This window comes from Chelmon rostratus, chromosome 23 (genome assembly GCF_017976325.1).
Source record: "Chelmon rostratus isolate fCheRos1 chromosome 23, fCheRos1.pri, whole genome shotgun sequence".
Classification (NCBI taxonomy): domain Eukaryota; kingdom Metazoa; phylum Chordata; class Actinopteri; order Chaetodontiformes; family Chaetodontidae; genus Chelmon; species Chelmon rostratus.
Window position 1 is genome coordinate 19,514,968 of NC_055680.1, and position 21,027 is coordinate 19,535,994.

The window sequence follows — 21,027 nt, forward strand, 5'->3', positions numbered from 1 at the left end:
GCCTCTTGATGTGCTGACAGCTCTGTCATCAGGAATGATCTCAGACTTTTTGTCGACCTCGTGAAGGATGAACAGCGACAGCGTTTGTGTGTTGAAGATTAGAGCGACTGAAAGGGTTTACATGAACTTTGACACCACGCAGCATCACAGTGAACACTGATTATACTCCAGTACATCCAAACAACCTCACCAGTCGCCCTGAAAATGATGCTGGTCTCTCTGGTGCTAACCTGGGCTAACCTGCTTTAAGTCATATTCAACAGGTAGACGTTGACATGTCGGTGTAGGACAGGGCTCTAACTCCTTTTGCTATTCTCTCCTCTATTCCAGCTGCCACTTGAAATAATCAGAGAACATTAAATCGACGTCCACCGTTATGCAGATGACACCCAGTTGTTTCCTTTGAACCAGATGTTTCCCAGTGCCTGAAATAACGAACCAGCTGTCTGACCAATGTCAAAACCTGGATGAGTGAAAATGATCCCCAGTTAAATGAAGATAAAAGTGAACTTCTTCAAATACCAAAGGATGTGAAAAGAAAGAACATCTTACATCATCTGGGTACTCTGTCAAGCCAACAGTTAAAAGTTGAGGGGTTACTCTGGACTTCAAAAACCACATTGATAGTATTTCAAAACCTGAACATTTCCAATCTTTGAAATATCTGGGACTCCATCTGTCGCTTGCCTTCATCTCTCACGACAGGTAACTGTAGCACCGACGCTAACACGTTCATGTACAGGCTTCAACTAGAAGGAAGTGCAGCAGCTAGACCACCACCAGAGCGCTCCCGTCTCTGCACTGGCCGCTGTGTCTGTCATTGGCTTTTAAAGATCTAATGATATGGAACCCCATACAGAGCAGAACATCTGTCGAACTGTGAGAACGTCCACTACGATCATCAGACTCTGCGCTATGAACTGGTCCCAGGACTCAAAAGAACCTCCTGCAGCAGCCTTTAGTACCGGCCTGTGGTCTGCTAACGTGAGCTAACGTGCGCTAACATGAGCTAACGTGCACTAACGTGAGCTAACGTGAGCTAATGTGAGCTAACGTGAGCTAACGTGCGCTAACATGAGCTAATGTGAGCTAACGTGTGCTAACATGAGCTAACGTGCGCTAACATGAGCTAGCGTGTGCTAACGTGCACTAACGTGCGCTAACGTGAGCTAACGTGAGCTAATGTGAGCTAACGTGCGCTAATGTGAGCTAACGTGCGCTAACATGAGCTAACGTGCGCTAACGTGAGCTTACGTGAGCTAACGTGAGCGCAGACGTTGTAGCTGTTCAGTACGACAGCATGTGGACTCTCATGTTTCTGCTGTATCAGGATCAGTTTCTGGGATTCTTTGAGGGTTAAATTTAGCTTTTAGCATTTCACAGACTGATTTAAGTCAACAAAGCTGTTCGCAGCTTCCAGCAGGATGGATGATTGATGCTGCACACTGATCTGTGTGTGTGTGTGTGTTAAACTCCTAATCCAGTCTTGGTGTGACTGAGCCTCTTAAAGCCTCGACGACCTCCAACAAGTGACAGAGGACACCCACCACCCGTGTGTGTGTGTTACTGTGTGTGTGTGTTGCTGTGTGTGTTTCTGTGTTGCTGTGTGTGTCTGTGTGCTGCTGTGTGTGTTACTGTGTGTGTGTGTGTTACTGTGTGTGTGTGTTGCTGTGTGTGTTTCTGTGTTGCTGTGTGTGTTGCTGTGTGTGTTACTGTGTGTGTGTGTTGCTGTGTGTGTTACTGTGTGTGTTGCTGTGTGTGTTACTTTGTGTGTTTCTGTGTTGCTGTGTGTGTTTCTGTGTTGCTGTGTCTGTGTGCTGCTGTGTGTGTTTGTGTGTTACTGTGTGTGTTACTGTGTCTGTGTGTGTGTGTCTGTGTGTTACTGTGTGTGTGTGTGTGTGTTACTTTGTGTGTTTCTGTGTTGCTGTGTTGCTGTGTGTGTTACTGTGTCTGTGTGTTACTGTGTGTGTGTGTGTGTTACTTTGTGTGTTTCTGTGTTGCTGTGTCTGTGTGCTGCTGTGTGTGTTTGTGTGTTACTGTGTGTGTTGCTGTGTGTGTTACTGTGTCTGTGTGTTACTGTGTGTGTGTTTGTGTGTTACTGTGTGTGTTTCTGTGTTGCTGTGTGTGTGTGTCTGTGTGTTACTGTGTGTGTGTGTGTGTTACTTTGTGTGTTTCTGTGTTGCTGTGTTGCTGTGTGTGTTACTGTGTGTGTGTTACTGTGTGTGTTGCTGTGTGTGTTGCTGTGTGTGTTTCTGTGTGTGTGTTACTGGGTGTGTTGCTGTGTGTGTTGCTGTGTGTGTTACTGTGTGTGTTGCTGTGTGTGTCTGTTCGTGAACATGTTGACGATAAAGTTGCAGCATCACGTTTGAAACAAACAGCTGTTTGTTGGTTGTCACTCAGTTTTTACTTCCAGATTTGATTTAAACGCCTCATTTGTCGTCATTTTGTTTTGAAAGTGCAGTTTGAATAAAGTTTGAGTGAAATCGAGTCACTGACTGTTTCTATATTTCCACCAACACACCTGATGCTTTAACTCAAACCGTCAGAAACATGTTCCTGACAGTCAGTCACACTCACACTGCAGCACGAGGAACGACTCCCAGAGTGCATTTCACCAGCAATCCTCCAATCACATCATCAGTCACAAACATCATGTCGAGAAATGCATAAAAACACGCAAGACATTTTCTCTAAAGCTTTACCTTCGATGATGTGTTTCCGTGACAACCCTCGCTCTGTCTCCGCCCTGCGAACACACAAACACACACTTCATACACACCGAGCTAACACGCACAGTGCGCAGAGAAAACACAGAGTGTGTAAGTCCCGCAGCACTCACTGGCCTCCCCAGTAGATCTTAGTGGTCACCACATAGCTGGACCTCCTGCAGGAGACACACACACAGCATCGGTTAGCGCGAGAGGCGGAGGAGAGGCGGAGGTCTGAATGAAAGCACGGAGAGAAGATTAATGAGACGTAACGAAGGAGACAGAGAGACTGATGGAGGGAAAAACTGCTGAGTCATGGTTCATCGTTCTCAGTATGTGAGCTGTGGATCAGATCCGATCCGTCTCCTTCTACTGACGGCGCCCTCAAAGAAAACATACCTGAAACGTCCTGATACACAAAGAGCTCTGGGCTTCACCTGCGGTGGAGGAAGTATTCACATCCTTTACTGCAGTAACAGTACTCACACTACTGTGAAAATACTCCACTCCTGTCAGTGTTTTTCTATCATCATGTTTGTGGATTAATATTCCTGCTGCATTAATGTGGATGTTTGAACTACTTTATATCCTGTCGGCTGGTTTAATCTGCAGCGATGCTTCATATTCTATAAGATCATCACATGTTTGTCCTGTGAGAACCTCGTATCTCAGAAAAACAGCCTGTTTTCAGCTCTGTGATGATGCATTTCCAGCTGATCCAAGAGGCTTTTAAACAGTTTATTTAGCTGAAGAAGACATGAAGGAAAACTTCATCCTTCAGTTTATCACAAACATCTGGAGATACGAGCTTTCCACAGACATTTATACAGACAGACAGGCAGGCAGACAGACAGACAGGCAGACAGGCAGGCAGACAGACAGACAGACAGGCAGACAGACAGACAGACAGGCAGGCAGACAGGCAGACAGGCAGAAAACAGCAGTTTACCTCCATCCTTTCTTCTTCAGGATGTTTCCCAGAGTCGTCTCTGCTCTGAGACACAGACAGACATGTTGACCACACATGAACTGGATTTCATTTATTCTTTATTGAAGCTCCATTCAGACTGTCTGAGGAGGAGGTGTGGTCACTTTAAGAACCAAGATGGCGGCGCGTGCAGACGCAGCGGCTCGTAGCTCCGTGTTCACGTTTTTGTTTGTTTGTTTTTACTCGTTTCCACGTTCACCACCATTCTGGAAGCTCTGAGACAGTTCAGCTCCACACACCCCCTACGGACCCCAGAGCCCACCACCATCCCCCCACTGCTGCCAAGGAGACGGAGGAGGGTGCGTGGCAAGAGAGCTTGCGTGCTAGGCTACATGCTAACCCTCACAGACCGGCTCTCCCCAGTCTCGCCAGGTCTCTCACCAACAAAATTGACGAGGTCCGTCTAAGGATGGTCTCTTGCCGGATGGACAGCTGTGTTACCGTTGTCACAGCGACCTGGCTGGACGACAACATCCCGGACGCAGCGGTGGGGATAGCGGGGCGCTCTCTGTTCCGGGCGGACAGGACTGCAGCTTCAGGTAAGAGCAGAGGCGGAGGCTTGGCGCTGTATGTACACAATGCCTGGTGTACAGCCACACGCACCGTCAGCACGTTCTGCTCTCCTGATCTGGAATACCTGGTGGTGAAATGCCGACTGTTCAAGCTGGTTAGAGAACTCTCGTCCGTTGTTATTGTGGCCGCTTACATCCCACCGCGGGCTAATGCTAACAGTTCTGTATGTATGCAGTATGCGTCTCTGTGCCACTGGATCAGAGACTTTCTCACCAACAGGCCTCAGGTGGTGAGAATAGGGAACATCACATCATCCCCTCTGGTCCTCAGCACGGGCACGCCACAGGGTTGTGTGCTCAGCCCGGCCCTCTTCACCATGTTCACTCACAACTGTGCTGCCATCCACCCCCCCAACACAGTCGTGAAGTTTGCGGACGACACTACAGTAGTGGGTCTCATCTCAGATAACAACGAGACCCACTACAGAGAGGAGATACACCAGCTCACCCAGTGGTGTTCAGCCAACAACCTGGTGCTGAACACAGGGAAGACCAAGGAGGTCATTGTGGACTTCAGGAGGTCCAGGAAGACGGATCACGCCCCCCTCCTCATGGACGGAGAAGTGGTGGAGCGTGTGGACAACATCAGGTTCCTGGGCCTCCACATCACATCTGACCTCTCCTGGTCCATGAACACCTCCCGCCTGGTGAAGAAGGCACAACAAAGGCTCTTCTTCCTCAGGAAGCTGAAACGGGCTGGACTCTCCTCTCGGTTGCTCGTTAACTTCTACAGGGCCAGAACTGAAAGCATCCTCTGCCTCAGTGTGACAGTGTGGTACGGCAGCTGCACGGCACAGGAGAGGAAACAACTGGCACGGGTGGTTAAAACTGCACAGGGCATCGTGGGCTGCCCCCTCCCTGACCTAGACTCTATATATGAAGGCCGGGTCAGGAAGAGGGCGAGATCCATCGCCACAGACCCCAGCCACCCGGGCCACAGACTGTTTGTACCGCCTCCATCAGGAAAGCGGTACAGGAACATCCGCACCCCCACCAACAGACTGAGGGACAGCTTCTTCCCCAGAGCTGTCAGAGCTATCACCCCCAGCAGCCCCCCACTGGAGAGAGAGACTGTGTGAACTGTGAACCACTGCACACCGCACTTTACACCTTCACCTCCACCTCCACCTCCACCTGCAGCTTCTGTGTACTTAACATTTAAGTTCACACACACTTAACTAAACATCAGCTGAATCTCAGTATACACATTTAGTATATTTCAGCTGCATCTTAGTGTATTTTTATTGCATTTATGCATATTTTTACTGCATGTGTACTATTATCTGTATTTTATTTTATTATCTTTCTTTCTAACACGGAGGTTGCAACTTGTCCATGCTCAATGACAATGAAGGCAATCTTGAATCTCTTGAATCTTGATTTCTGGATTTCTGGAGGTTTATTCTGATTGGACATCAGAGATAATGATCTCCACAGGAAGTGATGTCACACTGAATGACATCAACATGTCTGTGTGTTCACAGCTGACTGATTCTGGGGAGGAGGAGGAGGATGAGGAGGAGGGAGACTTTAGACTCTGATTCACCTCCTGCAGTATCTCTGCCTCCCCTCAGCTCTCTGGCGCCCCCCTGAGGGGGCTTCAGTCCTGGTGTTAGAGAGCAGATCCTGGAGTTCAATTATTGAGGAGCTCAGTGAAGGTTTCACTGGTCACCTTCCTCTGTAAGCTTCATCGTGTCTGAATGAGGCTTCAAACTGCTTCCACTTTGTTTTTCTCTGCACAGCAAATTGAAAATGTGCATCAAAGCAGATGGAAAGACACTTAGTGAGAGGTGAGACAGTCAGACAGACAGTTTGTACTGTACCTCCCTGAGGCGTAAACCTCTGCTGTGTCGAACAAGTTCACTCCACTGTCGTACGCCACCGTCATCACACTCTCCGCCATCTACACACACGCACAGGCAGTAACCCACATTAATGTGTGCAGAAACCTCTAGTAATGGTTATGTAATTGTTTGTTCATGCGTTCAGCGAGCACACACACACACACACACACACACACACACACACACAGTACCTCATCAGAGATCTGAGAGCCAAATGTCACCCATGTTCCTGTGAAAAGAGAAAGAACATCACTGACTGTGTGGTATATACAGTATGTAAGTATGTGTGTGTGTGTGTGTGTGTGTGTGTGTGTGTGTGTGTGTGTGTGTGTGTGTTCTCACCCAGTCCTAAGCAGGACACTCTCAGTCCAGATTTCCCAAGATTCCTGCAAAGCACACAAATCAATCAGTTAATCAATGACGGAGTGCAGCAGCACGGCGTCAGTGTGAAAGCTGAGAACGCAGAGAATCAGTTCTGTCTTCAGGACCAGGTTCAGTCCCGCCTCGCCGCGTTAGAGGGGGATCCTTTGGTGGTCGATAGCTTTAAGTCAATCAGTGAAATAACTGGGAAGTGAAGACTGACCCTCCGTTAGCTGACTGAACCCTGCTGACAGACCTGCTGCAGTCACTTCTGTTCTTTGGCTACATGGTGCAACCTTTAGCCTTCAAACGCTAACTGTCACAACCGATCGATCAATATTACTGCCGGCATCAGTCAGGATGCTTTCTAGTAGTGAGATGATGCTGCACGAGTGGCAGCTTCCTACAGCAGCTCCAACCGCTTTTCTTTGTGTTTTTCAGTCACTAGTCTCGGTCAATCGTGCATTCCTGTGGATGTACAACTGGTGAGATTAGTCAGAGGATCCATTCAGCCACGGCTGTTAGCCATGTGCAACATGAGCGTACGCCCAGTGGAAAGACCAGAGATCCCGGTGGAGGTACGGCGGCGGAGAAGGGGATGCAGAGCTGGAGCAAAGTGCCGGAACAAGAGAAGAAGGTATAAACCATCCATACCGTCTCTTATTATGGGAAATGTGAGATCTCTCCCTAATAAGATGAAAGAGCTAACAGCGCTAACCGGACTGCAGAGGGAGTACCGGGAGTGCAGCGTCATGTGCTTCACGGAGACGCGGCTGAACGAACTCACGCTGGACACTCATATCACTTTGGACAATTTTCATGTTCAAGGGTGGAGGCACAGCGATGTTTGTGAACAACAGACGGTGTAACCCAGGACACATCGGTGCAAAAGAGCAGCGCTGCACGAGAGACATTGAGCTGCTAGCTGTTAGCATTCGGCCGTACTACCTCCCCAGGAAGTTCTCGCATGTCATGCGATAACAGTGAACATCCCCCCCTCGGCCGACGCGGCAGCAGCATGTGAGCTCCTACACAACGTGGTCTCACAGCTGCAGACATCGCACCCCCAGGCCTTCCTCCTCATCTCTGGAGATTTCAACCACCCTTCCCTGTCTTCAGCTCTCCCCACCTTCACCCAGTATGTCAAATGTCACACCAGAGACAATAAAACACTGGACTTACTGTATGCAAACACCAAGGATGCTTACGGCTCTTCACCCCTCCCCCCACTGGGCAGATCTGATCACAACCTGGTTCATCTGCTCCCTGCCTACATACCTTTGGTGATTAAACAACAGCCAACCATCAGGTATGTGAAGACATGGTCAGAGGAGTCCAGGATGGCACTGAGGGACTGTTCTGACACCACCGACTGTGAAGGGTTTGCAGTCCTCATGGGGAGGACATCGACAGTTTGACAACCTGCATCATGGACTACATTAACTTCTGTGTGGACAACACTGTGCCGACAGGAAGGTACGCTGTTTCCTAAATAACAAACCCTGAACTGAAAGCCCTGAACGAGAAGAAAAGGGTTTTAAGTCTGGGGACAGAACTGAACTGAAGAGGGTACAGAGGGAGCTGAAGGAGCGATCAGGAGAGGTAAGGAGAGCTACAGGAGCAGCTCTGTGAGGTCGTTCTGCACATATTCAACATGAGCCTCAGTCTGGAGAGAGTTCCTGACCTGTGGAAAACCTCGTGTGTGGTTCCACTGCCAAAGACCCATCCCAGGGAGCCCAAGAATTCCAGGCCGGTAGCCTGGAGAGGATTATACTCACTCACCTACTGAGCAGCGAGCTGGACCCCCTACTGTTCGCATGTCAACCAGGCATTGGTGTAGAAGCTGTCATCTACCTGTTGCACAGATCTCTTTCCCACCTGGAGAGAACTGGGAGCACAGTGAGGATCGTGTTCTTTGACTTCTCCAGTGATTTCAACACAGTCCAGCCATCACTGCTGAGGGGGGAGCTGGAAGGAGCCGGAGTAGACTGTCACCTGGCTGCACGGACCATCGACTCCCTCACCAACAGACCTCAGTATGTGAGGCTTCAGGACTGTGTGTTGATGTGGCAGTTTGCAGCACCGGGGCTCCACAGGGTACTGTCCTCTCTGCTTTCCTCTTCACCCTCTACACATCAGACTTCAGACAAAACACAACCAGCTGCCCCCTCCAGAAGTTCTCTGATGATACAGCCATTGTTGGATGTGTATCACAGGGGAACGATTTGAAAACAGGGAAGTCATCACTAACTTTGTCCACTGGTGTGGACTAAACCACCTGCACATCGACACCAGCCTAAGGACCGAGGAGATGGTGATAGACTTCTGCAGGAAAGCACCACAGACTACACCGGTGAGCATCCAGGGTTTGGACATTGAGATCCTGGAGGTGTACACAGACCTGGGTGTCCACCTCAACAATAAACTGGACTGGTCCACTAACACTGATGTCCTGTACAAGAAGGACCAAAGTCGCCTCCATCTGCTGAGAAGACTGAGGTCATTTGGAGTCTGTAGGACATTACTGAGGACTTTCTATGACTCTGTGGTTGCATCTGCAGTCTTTTACTCAGTGGTCTGCTGGGGCTGTGGAAGCTCTGAGAGGGACAGACAGAGACTGAACGGACTGTCCTCTGGACACCACTGAGGATGTAGGTGAGGGGGGGATGTTAGCCAAGCTGATATCCATCATGGACAACCCCTCCCACCCCCTGCATGACACAGTGGGGGCTCCTTCAGTATCAGACTGCTGCATCCACCCTGTAAGAAGGAAGGCTACCACAAGTCCTTCATCCCTCTGTCTCACACATGCTCTAACCTGAGCACTATCACATTCCCTTTCTTTACATACACTATGTATATCTATTTTTATTTCCAATGTGACACATCCACAACAACCATGTGACTGTTTCAGTATTTCTCCATACTTTCCGATTCTTTCGTATGAAATGTACATAAACAGCACACAGCCAGCTTCTTATTTTAACTTTCCTTTGCTTCTGCTGTTCGCTATTTTTATTCATGCTGCCTGAAACATCAACATTTCCCCATCTGGAGATTAATAAAGTTTATCTTATCTTATCTTATCTTATCATTCTGACCAATCAGATCACAGACAAATATTAACAATTGCAGTGAGTAGAGTGAACTGAGTGACGTCACAGGTTTTAATCCAATCAGAGTGCCGGATGCTAACCAATCATCTGTCAACCAATCACACATCAGCGGTGGGTGATTATGGGATTAAAGCAGTGCGTAATGAAACCACTGGCTTTAATTAACACACACACGCACACACGCACACACGCACACACACACACAGTGACACACACACACACACACACACACACACACACAGTGACACACACGCACACACACACACACACACAGTGACACACACACGCACACAGTATATATTCATCAAGACCTTTCTCTGGATAATTCTGCAGAGGTCAAAGGTTACACAGCAAAGACTGCTCACTGTACGTGTGTGTGTGTGTGTGTGTGTGTGTGTGTGTGTGTGTGTGTGTGATAATCCATCCCTGTGATTAACAAACACACACACACACACACACACACACACCAACCTTTAAACGTAAGCTTCACACCACCAACTGTTTTTATTTCCTAATGTATGTACTGTACCATCTGTGTGTGTGTGTGTGTGTGTGTGTGTGTGCGTGTGTGTGTGTGTGCGTGTGTGTGGTTGACAAAAAGGATGAAAAACAACAAAAAGCAGCAGTGGACAGTTTGACAGAGGAGCTAAAAATACTAACAACTGATGATTCAACTGTATTTTAAGTTTTACAGTTTTAGACATCAAAGACAGAGAGAGAGACAGGCAGAGAGAGAGACAGGCAGGCAGAGAGACAGGCAGACAGAGAGACAGGCAGACAGAGAGACAGGCAGAGAGACAGGCAGAGAGAGAGACAGGCAGAGAGACAGAGAGAGAGAGAGACAGACAGAGAGACAGAGAGAGAGAGAGAGACAGGCAGAGAGACAGGCAGAGAGAGAGACAGGCAGAGAGACAGAGAGAGAGAGAGACAGACAGAGAGACAGGCAGAGAGACAGGCAGACAGAGAGACAGGCAGAGAGACAGGCAGACAGAGAGACAGGCAGACAGAGAGACAGGCAAACAGAGAGACAGGCAGGCAGAGAGACAGGCAGAGAGACAGGCAGAGAGACAGACAGGCAGAGAGACAGGCAGAGAGACAGACAGAGAGACAGGCAGAGAGACAGGCAGACAGAGAGACAGGCAGAGAGACAGACAGAGAGACAGGCAGAGAGACAGGCAGACAGACAGACAGAGAGACAGGCAGGCAGAGAGACAGGCAGACAGAGAGACAGGCAGAGAGACAGGCAGAGAGAGAGACAGGCAGAGAGACAGGCAGACAGAGAGACAGGCAGGCAGAGAGACAGGCAGAGAGACAGGCAGAGAGAGAGAGACAGGCAGAGAGTCTGTTTTGGTCCTCCGTCCACAATGAAACATTTTCACAATCGCTCTGAAAACATCGTCTGAGGCACCAAAACCCGAATCCTCATCTACAGTCCAGTCCAGTACAAGTCCTCTGTATTCAGGTCTGAGTCCGTGTCCAGGTCCATGATGAAGAAGATCATCTGCAGACAGAGTCCCTGATAGCCACGTCTAAGGAATCAGTATCCAACTGGTCCATGTCATGTCCAAAACAACCCTGATTCCTGAAGTCTGCACTGTGTTCCTGTTTGAAACGTGTTGCTGCATCAGATCCAGGATCAGCAGATATTTACAAAGATCAATGAAGCTGATGAGCTCAGACAGTAAATAAAGTGTTTTCAGGTGAGTGTGTGTCAGAGGGGGTCAGCAGGTGATCACAACACAGAGCCGCAGCTCTTCTGGAAATCAGGGCTGGAAACCTTCGATATGTTCATCTTTGAATTCATGCTGGAGTTCAAGTCCGAGTCAGCAGTATTCTGGACACCATCAGAGATGAAGTCCTCCATATTTAGGTCCAGTTCCCAGTTCAGTTCATCGATCCTCATTCCAGAATCCAAAACCAAGTCAGAACTATTTCATCCAGGTCATAAGGTTTGAGACCAGGTGATCAATATCACACGTGACTGATACCATAAGAACAGCAGGACAGTCAGAGTCACTGGTGGAAGTGGAGAACAGGTCTAGGAACTGATCTAGGAGGGGTACCGGGGCCTGGGCTGAGCTGCAGCCTGGGGAAAACGTACATGGAAGTGGCCCGAGGATGGACCCCTGTGGCGGCTTTCTGATGGTGGGGGGGTTTGACTGTACAATAAAGGTGTGCGGCTGTAAACTGACCAGTGGTTCAAGGATTTTGCCGATAAAGTTCAGATACTCGACGTAGTTGTCGAGGTCGGAGACATCAGCACTTTTGTTTGAGGGTACTACTGAGGCGCCCCCCTCGAATCACGTCTGATTAAAAGTTCTGGTTAAAACTTCGAAGAGCAGATGAAGAAGAACGACTACGAAGATCCACAAGTCTCAGATTAAGTCCTAGATATTCATGTCCAAGTCGAGGTTCAGGGCAGTGATAGAGTCCAAGTCCAGGTCATCAATATTCATGTCTCAGTCCAAGTCCAGGTCATCAATATTCATGTCTCAGTCCAAGTCCAGGTCATCAATATTTAATCCAGGTAAATTTTTAGGAATCAGGTTTGAAACCAGGTCATCAATATCAGTGAGTGTCCTGCAGGCTGAGTATCAATATCTGAGTTCAGACCATGAATATTTAACCTGAGTCAGTCCACGCTACTCGAACAGGTTCAACAAGGCGTTCATCATCAATACGTAATCAATACATGACAGGTAATCAATATCAGTGATCAGTTTGATTCTACAGCTCAGATCACACACACACACACACACAGCAACACACACACTGCAACACACACACACACACACACACACATGAAACATGACTCTGAGTCGACTCACTGCACCTGTCTGGTCATGTGACCGTCTCACTGTGTCACTCTCTCTCTCACCTGTACTTCATGTTGCTATGACGACCGAGGGCCTCCTTCATGTGGGCGTGGCCTAGCAGGGTGTGCCTGTTTGATGGCTCCGCCCTGACCTTTGACTGACAGCTGGGGGCGTTGCTCGCGTTCATCACCACCCGCCGATCCTTCATCGGGTGCTCGCTCGCCCCACCGCCCCCGCCAACGTTACAAGCTATGGACACCTGCATCCTGGTCGCTACGGTAACAAGTTTTAAAGTCTCAGAACATAATTTGGAAACTGCCACTGCCGCCAAGGTCGCCGGTCGCTATGGTGACGATGGAAAGAGTTCATGAATGGGATGTTAACTTTGAGTCTCACTGTGTTTGAAGCCCATCAAAGTCACATTGCAGGAAAACACACACACACACACACACACAACAAAACACACACACACACACACACACACACAGACACACACACACACACACACACACACACACACACACACAACACACACACAACACAAACACACACACACACACACAGACACACACACACAGACACACAAGCAGAAACACAGACACACAGACACACACACACACACACACACACAAGCAGAAACACACACACACACACACACTACAACTTTCTGTTAGTCTCTATCATGCCGCCCGACAGTCCTGCAGCTGGAGCTCTGAGGAGGAGGAGGAGGAGGGTGGTGGTGGTGGTGGAGGTGACGAGGGTGGTGGAGGTGATGATGAAGAGCGTCTGTCCGTCTGTCCACAGGAGAAAAGAGAAGAAGAAAACAGATGGAGTGAAAGCAGCGGAGGAAGGACAGAAGTGGATCTCCAAAAGCAAAGCGAGCGTCCGTCCTCTGGACTCCTCTGACAGAGACACACAGAGCCCCTCCCCCCCCGTCTCGCTCGGCTGCACACTGGGCGAGCGAGCATTTGACAGGCAGAGAGAGAGAGAGAGGGAGAGAGAGAGAGAGAGAGGGAGAGCGAGCAGCACTGTCACTGAGCAGAAAACACATGATCATGTTGAGTGTAGGAAACAGTTCATGATGTTACAGCTGTGAGTTCAGTCCTGAACACACATCAGCTGTTTAATCTACCGCCTGCCAGGCGCAGTTCAGGGTAAGAAAATGCCCGTTTTCAACGCGCTGCTGTGGCCACAAAGGCCCAAAGCTCAGGACAGGTGTGTCAGACAGAAACAAGGTGATGCAGGTGACTGGAACTCGTGTTCAGACTCAGACCGACGCTGAACCTGTCCCACTGAAATGTTCTTTTCATCGGAGTCAGAGTGGAGACACGCAGTACAGCTGAGTCTGTGTACAAATACATACCACTACACACACTACACACATACAGCATACAGCATACTACATGCTACATTCAGCATACTACATACTACATACAACATACTACATACTACATACAGCATACTACATACTACATACAGCATACTACATACTACATACAACATACAACATACAACATACAACATACTGCATACTACATACAACATACTACATACTACATACTACATTCAGCATACTACATACAACATACAACATACAACATACTGCATACTACATACAACATACTACATACTACATACAGCATACTACATACTACATACTACATACAGCATACTACATACAACATACTACATACTACATACAGCATACTACATACTACATACAGCATACTACATACTACATACAACATACAACATACTGCATACTACATACAACATACAACATACTACATACTACATTCAGCATACTACATACTACATACAACATACAACATACAACATACTGCATACTACATACTACATACAACATACTACATACTACATACAGCATACTACATACTACATACTACATACAGCATACTACATACTACATACAACATACTACATACTGTACATACTACATACTACATACAACATACTACATACTACATACAGCATACTACATACTACATACAGCATACTACATACTACATTCAGCATACTACATACTACATACAACATACTGCATACTACATACAACATACAACATACAACATACTGCATACTACATACAACATACTACATACTACATTCAGCATTCTACATACTACATACTACATACAACATACAACATACTGCATACTACATACAACATACTACATACTACATACTACATACAGCATACTACATACAGCATACAACATACAACATACTACATACTATATACAACATACTACATACTACATTCAGCATACTACATACAACATACTACATACTATATACAACATACTACATACTACATACTACATTCAACATACTGCATACTACATACAACATACTATATACCATATACTACATACAGCATACTACAGACTACAGACTACATACAACATACTACATACGACAAACTACATACTACATACAACATACTACATACAGCATACTACATACAACATACAGCATACTGCATACTACATTCAGCATACTACATACTATATACTACATACAGCATACTACATACTGCATACTGCATACTATATACTACATACTACAGACTCCAGACTACATACAGCATACTACATACTATATACTACATACTACATACTACAGACAGCATACTACATACTACATACAACATACTACAGACTACAGACTACAGACTACATACAGCATACTACATACTACATACTACATACAGCATACTACATACTACATTCAGCATACTACATACTATATACTACAGACTACAGACTACATACAACATACTACATACTACAGACTATATACTACAGACTGCATACTACATTCAGCATACTACATACTATATACTACAGACTACAGACTACATTCAGCATACTACATACTACATACTATATACTACAGACTACAGACTACATACAGCATACTACATACTACATACTACATACAGCATACTACATACTGTATATACTACATACTACATTCAGCATACTACATACTACATACTACGTACTACATACAGCATACTACATACTACATTCAGCATACTACATACTACATACTATATACTACATACTACATACTACATACTACAGACTACATACAACATACAGCATGCTACATACAACATACAGCATACTACAGACTACATACTACATACTACATACTACATACAACATACTACATACTACATACAACATACAGCATACTACATACAACATACAACATACAGCATACTACATACTACATACTACATATAGCATACTACATACAACATACTGTACATACTACATACTACGTACTGTACATACTACATACTACATACTACATACTACATACAACATACTACATAAAACATACTACATACTACATACTACATACAACATACTGTACATACTACATACTACGTACTGTACATACTACATACTACATATAGCATACTACATACAACATACTGTACATACTACATGCTACGTACTGTACATACTACATACTACATACAACATACTACATACTGTACATACTACATACTACGTACTGTACATACTACATACTACATACTACATACAACATACTGCATACTACATACTACATACTACATATGGCATACTACATACAACGTACTGTACATACTACATACTACATACAACATACTGTACATACTACATACTACATACTACGTACTGTACATACTACATACTACATACAACATACTACATACTACATACTGTACATACTACATACTACATACTGTACATACTACATACAGCATACTACATACTACGTACTGTACATACTACATACAGCATACTACATACTACATACTGTACATACTCCACAGACGCGTCACACTGAGATCATCTGCAAATTCTTTCATCAATACTTCATCAGCATTTTAAACATGTTTTCATTCTACATGTTTGACATCTTTTTCTTCTAAACTTCTATTTTTATTAAAGTTTCTTCACTTGCAGAACTTTTTTTTCTTACTGTTTATTGTTGGGAAAAAAACAAATTTCATACGTGTGAAAACCACCAGGACACCTGAAACACACTGTTCTGTATACTGTGAGTATATACACTTTGTACTGTACTTATTTAAGCCTGTATACTGTGAGTATATACACTATGTGCTGTACTTACATAAGCCTGTATACTGTGAGTATATACACTATGTACTGTACTTATATAAGCCTGTATACTGTGAGTATGTACACTATGTGCTGTACTTATATAAGCCTGTATACTGTGAGTATATACACTATGTATTGTACTTATATAAGCCTGTATACTGTGAGTATATACACTATGCTCTGTACTTATATAAGCCTGTATACTGTGAGTATATACACTATGTACTGTACTTATATAAGCCTGTATAATGTGAGTATATACACTGTGTACTGTACTTACATAAGCCTGTATAATGTGAGTATATACACTATGTGCTGTACTTACATAAGCCTGTATACTGTGAGTATATACACTATGTACTGTACTTATAAAAGCCTGTATACTGTGAGTATGTACACTATGTGCTGTACTTATATAAGCCTGTATACTGTGAGTATGTACACTATGTATTGTACTTATATAAGCCTGTATACTGTGAGTATATACACTATGCTCTGTACTTATATAAGCCTGTATACTGTGAGTATATACACTATGTACTGTACTTATATAAGCCTGTATATATTATATATAATGTGTTTATATATATATAGTAAACCAGCTGGGGCAGTTGCATGTGTTAACCACCAGATGGTGACAAAGAGTATTTGGTGTCTGTGTTTAAAGAGTTTTGTGCGTAACAATCTTCATTTCTAAAGTAACTAGTAACTAAAACTGTCTGATAAATGTAGTGGAGTAAAAAGTAGAATACTTCTTCTGAAAGAGACACCATCAACTGTAGAAAGTATTTGAAGGTATCAGTGCTACACTGTGAAGTATTTGTACATGTTTCCATATATCTGAAGTGTGTAGTAGTACTGTCATGTTGTTCCTGTGGAGAGCGACAGAAAGGAAATGGAACTAGTCCAGTACCTCAGATTACTACTTCAGTACTAGAGCAAATGTACTCGGTTACACATGCTGACTTTGTACACGGTTCTGTCGGTTGTTCTCGTTCTGTGCAGATCATCTCGAGCTGCAGACCCTCCCCCACTCTTCCTCCTCGGCCTCCTCTTCCTCGTCTCTCCATCGCACACTCGTCCGCACAACTCGTCCCATTAGAGCTGCACAGAGACGCCTGAGGGCGGAGGTGTGCTGTCACTGATGTGGATTACAGCAGCAGTGGCTGCACAGACTCGTCCTCCTCTCCTCAAACCGTTTGTTCTGTTTAAACATGGCGGCTTCTCTCCTCCACACGGTTCAGTTCTCCTGACAGGGTTCAGTCCTCCTGACAGGGTTCAGTTCTCCTGACAGGGTTCAGTCCTCCTGACAGGGTTCAGTTCTCCTGACGAGGTTCAGTTCTACTGACGAGGTTCAGTTCTCCTGACAGGGTTCAGTTCTCCTGACGAGGTTCAGTTCTCCTGACGGGTTCAGTTCTTCTGACAAGGTTCAGTTCTTCTAATGAGGTTCAGTTCTTCTAACGAGGTTCAGTTCTCCTGACGGGTTCAGTCCTCCTAATGAGGTTCAGTTCTCCTGACAGGGTTCAGTTCTCCTGACGGGTTCAGTTCTCCTGACAAGGTTCAGTTCTCCTGACGAGGTTCAGTTCTCCTGACGGGTTCAGTTCTTCTGACGAGGTTCAGTTCTTCTAACGAGGTTCAGTTCTCCTGACGGGTTCAGTTCTCCTGACAGGGTTCAGTTCTCCTGACGAGGTTCAGTTCTCCTGACAGGGTTCAGTCCTCCTGACAGGGTTCAGTTCTCCTGACGAGGTTCAGTTCTACTGACGAGGTTCAGTTCTCCTGACGAGGTTCAGTTCTTCTGACAAGGTTCAGTTCTTCTAGTGAGGTTCAGTTCTTCTAACGAGGTTCAGTTCTCCTGACGAGGTCTTTCTTTCTGAAGCTGGTCGGACCAGTCTCGTTAAATAAAGATTAAATTATTAAAATAATTAAATAAAATAAGTGATGAGGAGGAAAATGGTCCAAAAATGTTTTACTTGAGTCACACCTTCCTTAATTTAGATTAATTTTAAAGCCGTATAATGTGGTTTTAAATCTGTATGACTGTGTGTGTGTGTGTGTGTGTGTGTGTGTGTGTGTGTGTGTGTGTGTGTTGGTTGCAAAGATGATTTTCTTTAATGAGCAAAAGAAAACATAAAACAAGTCTTCTTGTTTTTGTGTTACTGATGACACAGTGATGACATCACTGAAGAATAAAAAATAAAATTTTTTTCTTTATCTTTTAAAATCCCAGAACTTCTACCCGTTTAACCCCCAACAGGTAGATTCAGGTGTTTTAACACTGCTGCCTGTTCAGTGTGGGCTCTGATCAATACGATCAATACGTCTCCGTGGTGACACAAAGAGTGAAAACTCAACACTGAGTCTGGCTGGTGAAACCTGATATATTGATCAGGTTATTGGCTCCAGTATTGCCATCAGCTAGTCGCATGCACACACACACACACACACACACACACACACACACACACACACAGAGTAACACACAGGTTTTACGTCAGAATCATGACTCAGCAGCTTCAGGAGCCCCTCAGAATCAGGTTAGCTGAGACCAGTCTGACCAGTCTGACCAGTCTGACCAGCCCTTCATTGTGGGCGTCAGGCCAGTTAAATCAGTTGACATGCTTTGTCTCGCTCCTCAGAATAAAACACATACGGACATTAATGAGAATATTATTAATAGAGATGAGATGAGATGTTCCCATTGCTCATCGCTGCAGAACACAGATGTCTCATGAAGTATCTCAGCGTCCTCTGCTGGTCAGTCTGTGTCATTACAGCCTGCTCACACACTGCTGACCAATCAGACCTGATCCAATCCGATTACAGCCGCGGCCCGACGGCGGTTTGAACGTGGGTGTCCTCACACGCCATGGATGTGTTGGCGTGGTATCAGCCTCAGTGTCACATCCAGGTGACACAACAAAGTCAAATCCTGTCATTAGAAATACTGAATGTGTTCTGATGATTTAGTACTGCATTTAGAGGTATTAGTATACGATCCGGTATATCTATCTGGACTGCTTTTAAATGTAACAGCTATGTGTTTAAAGGTATTAGTACTACATTTGGAAATATTAGTATTGTGTTTGGAGGTATTAGCACTAACGTTAACACTAGCTAATGTTAACGCTAATCAACATTAGCACTGACGTTAACACTAGCTAACGTCCTGTACTGTATGAATGTGTTTGGATATATTTTTACTGGGATTATAACTTCTATTACTACGTTTATTTATTTATTTATTGTTATGTGTTTGGATATAAATTTATCCGTATTAATATTGTGTGTAGAGGTATTAGTATTAGTCTGTGTTTGGAGGTGTGTCTCCCTGGGTCTCACCTGTATGGCATGTTGCTCTGCTCCATGGTGACATCACACTCCTTCAGGTAGATCTCCAGTCGGCGTCTCTCCATCAGCCTCCTTGCTGCCTCCAGGATCTGAGACGCCAGCACAGATTCTTCTCTCTCCTTTGCTTCTTTCTTCCCGTCGCCTTTCTCTGATTTCCCAGAATTCCCCCTGTTCACCTTTGGTTTCTTATTGAACCCGTACAGCTCCTCCACCGAAAACTTCCCACCTTTTCCTCCCGCTGCCGGCCCAACAGCAGCGCCCGCCGCCGATGCTCGACCCGCAAACATGGCTGACAAACAAACAGGGCGTTAGCAATGTGAAATGACACAGTGTTAAGGTTGTTAATGTGAAATAACAGAAGGCTAACGTTAGCAATGTGAAATAACAGAAGGCTAACGTTAGCAATGTGAAATAACACAGCGTTAAGGTTGTTAATGTGAAATAACAAGGCTAACGTTAGCAGTGTGAAATAACAGAGTGCTAGCATTAGCAATGTAAAATAACAGAGGGCTAACTTTAGCAGTGTGAAATAACAGAGTGCTAGCATTAGCAATGTAAAATAACAGAGGACTAACTTTAGCAGTGTGAATAGCAGAGGGCTAGCATTATTAATGTTAAATCATGTTAGAGGGCTAACATGATGCCAGCAAACAATGACAGCTAAATTGAGGCTCATGCTAAAATTGGTGAGCAATACTAACACGGAAAATGTTGTCAATAAATGCAATTAAAAACTAAAGAGAAAGATGAAATAATTTAAAAAGAGAAGTACAGAGGTTGATTCTAATGACGTTCTCAAACAAGCCCAGGCAGCTTATGCTAACAGTAGAGCCAAACAATGTAAAATGACAATGGAGAAGACGACAACATTATATGCTACCAGTGAAAGATAACAAGGACAAATATAGAGATTAGCGCTAACAAAGAAACCAACACACAAGTTAAAATGGGGGATAATGTTAAAGGTTTGTGACAATAATGGAAGCTACTGCTAATGGTGAAGCTAGTGCTAATGACAGATAAGAATGCTAAGGACAAGTGTAATGCTTTCTTATTTGCTTTGGATTGATGCCTATGCTAACTGCTAAACACTAGAGATGTGTCAAGTGTAATATCTGACATTGAGG

The 21,027-nt window shown here is 45.1% G+C and overlaps 1 protein-coding gene across 2 annotated transcripts in view; it reads right to left on the bottom strand.

Annotated features, from left to right (window-relative positions):
• The window catches only part of LOC121626455 (voltage-gated potassium channel subunit beta-3), a 25,283-nt gene extending 5,096 nt beyond the window's left edge, over window positions 1–20,187 (bottom strand). The window contains exons 1-7 of one of the 2 annotated variants that reach the window (XM_041964981.1): window positions 19,892–20,187; window positions 6,455–6,498; window positions 6,304–6,341; window positions 6,092–6,171; window positions 3,658–3,702; window positions 2,840–2,884; window positions 2,703–2,746 (exon numbers count right to left, since the gene is read on the bottom strand). In XM_041964981.1, the coding sequence (XP_041820915.1) occupies window positions 2,703–2,746; window positions 2,840–2,884; window positions 3,658–3,702; window positions 6,092–6,171; window positions 6,304–6,341; window positions 6,455–6,498; window positions 19,892–20,187 (592 nt within the window). Of the gene's footprint in view, window positions 1–2,702; window positions 2,747–2,839; window positions 2,885–3,657; window positions 3,703–6,091; window positions 6,172–6,303; window positions 6,342–6,454; window positions 6,499–12,466; window positions 12,566–19,891 lie in introns of those variants that run through there. The other variant, XM_041964982.1, reaches the window with a different exon arrangement.
• Between the last annotated feature and the right edge of the window lie 840 nt (window positions 20,188–21,027).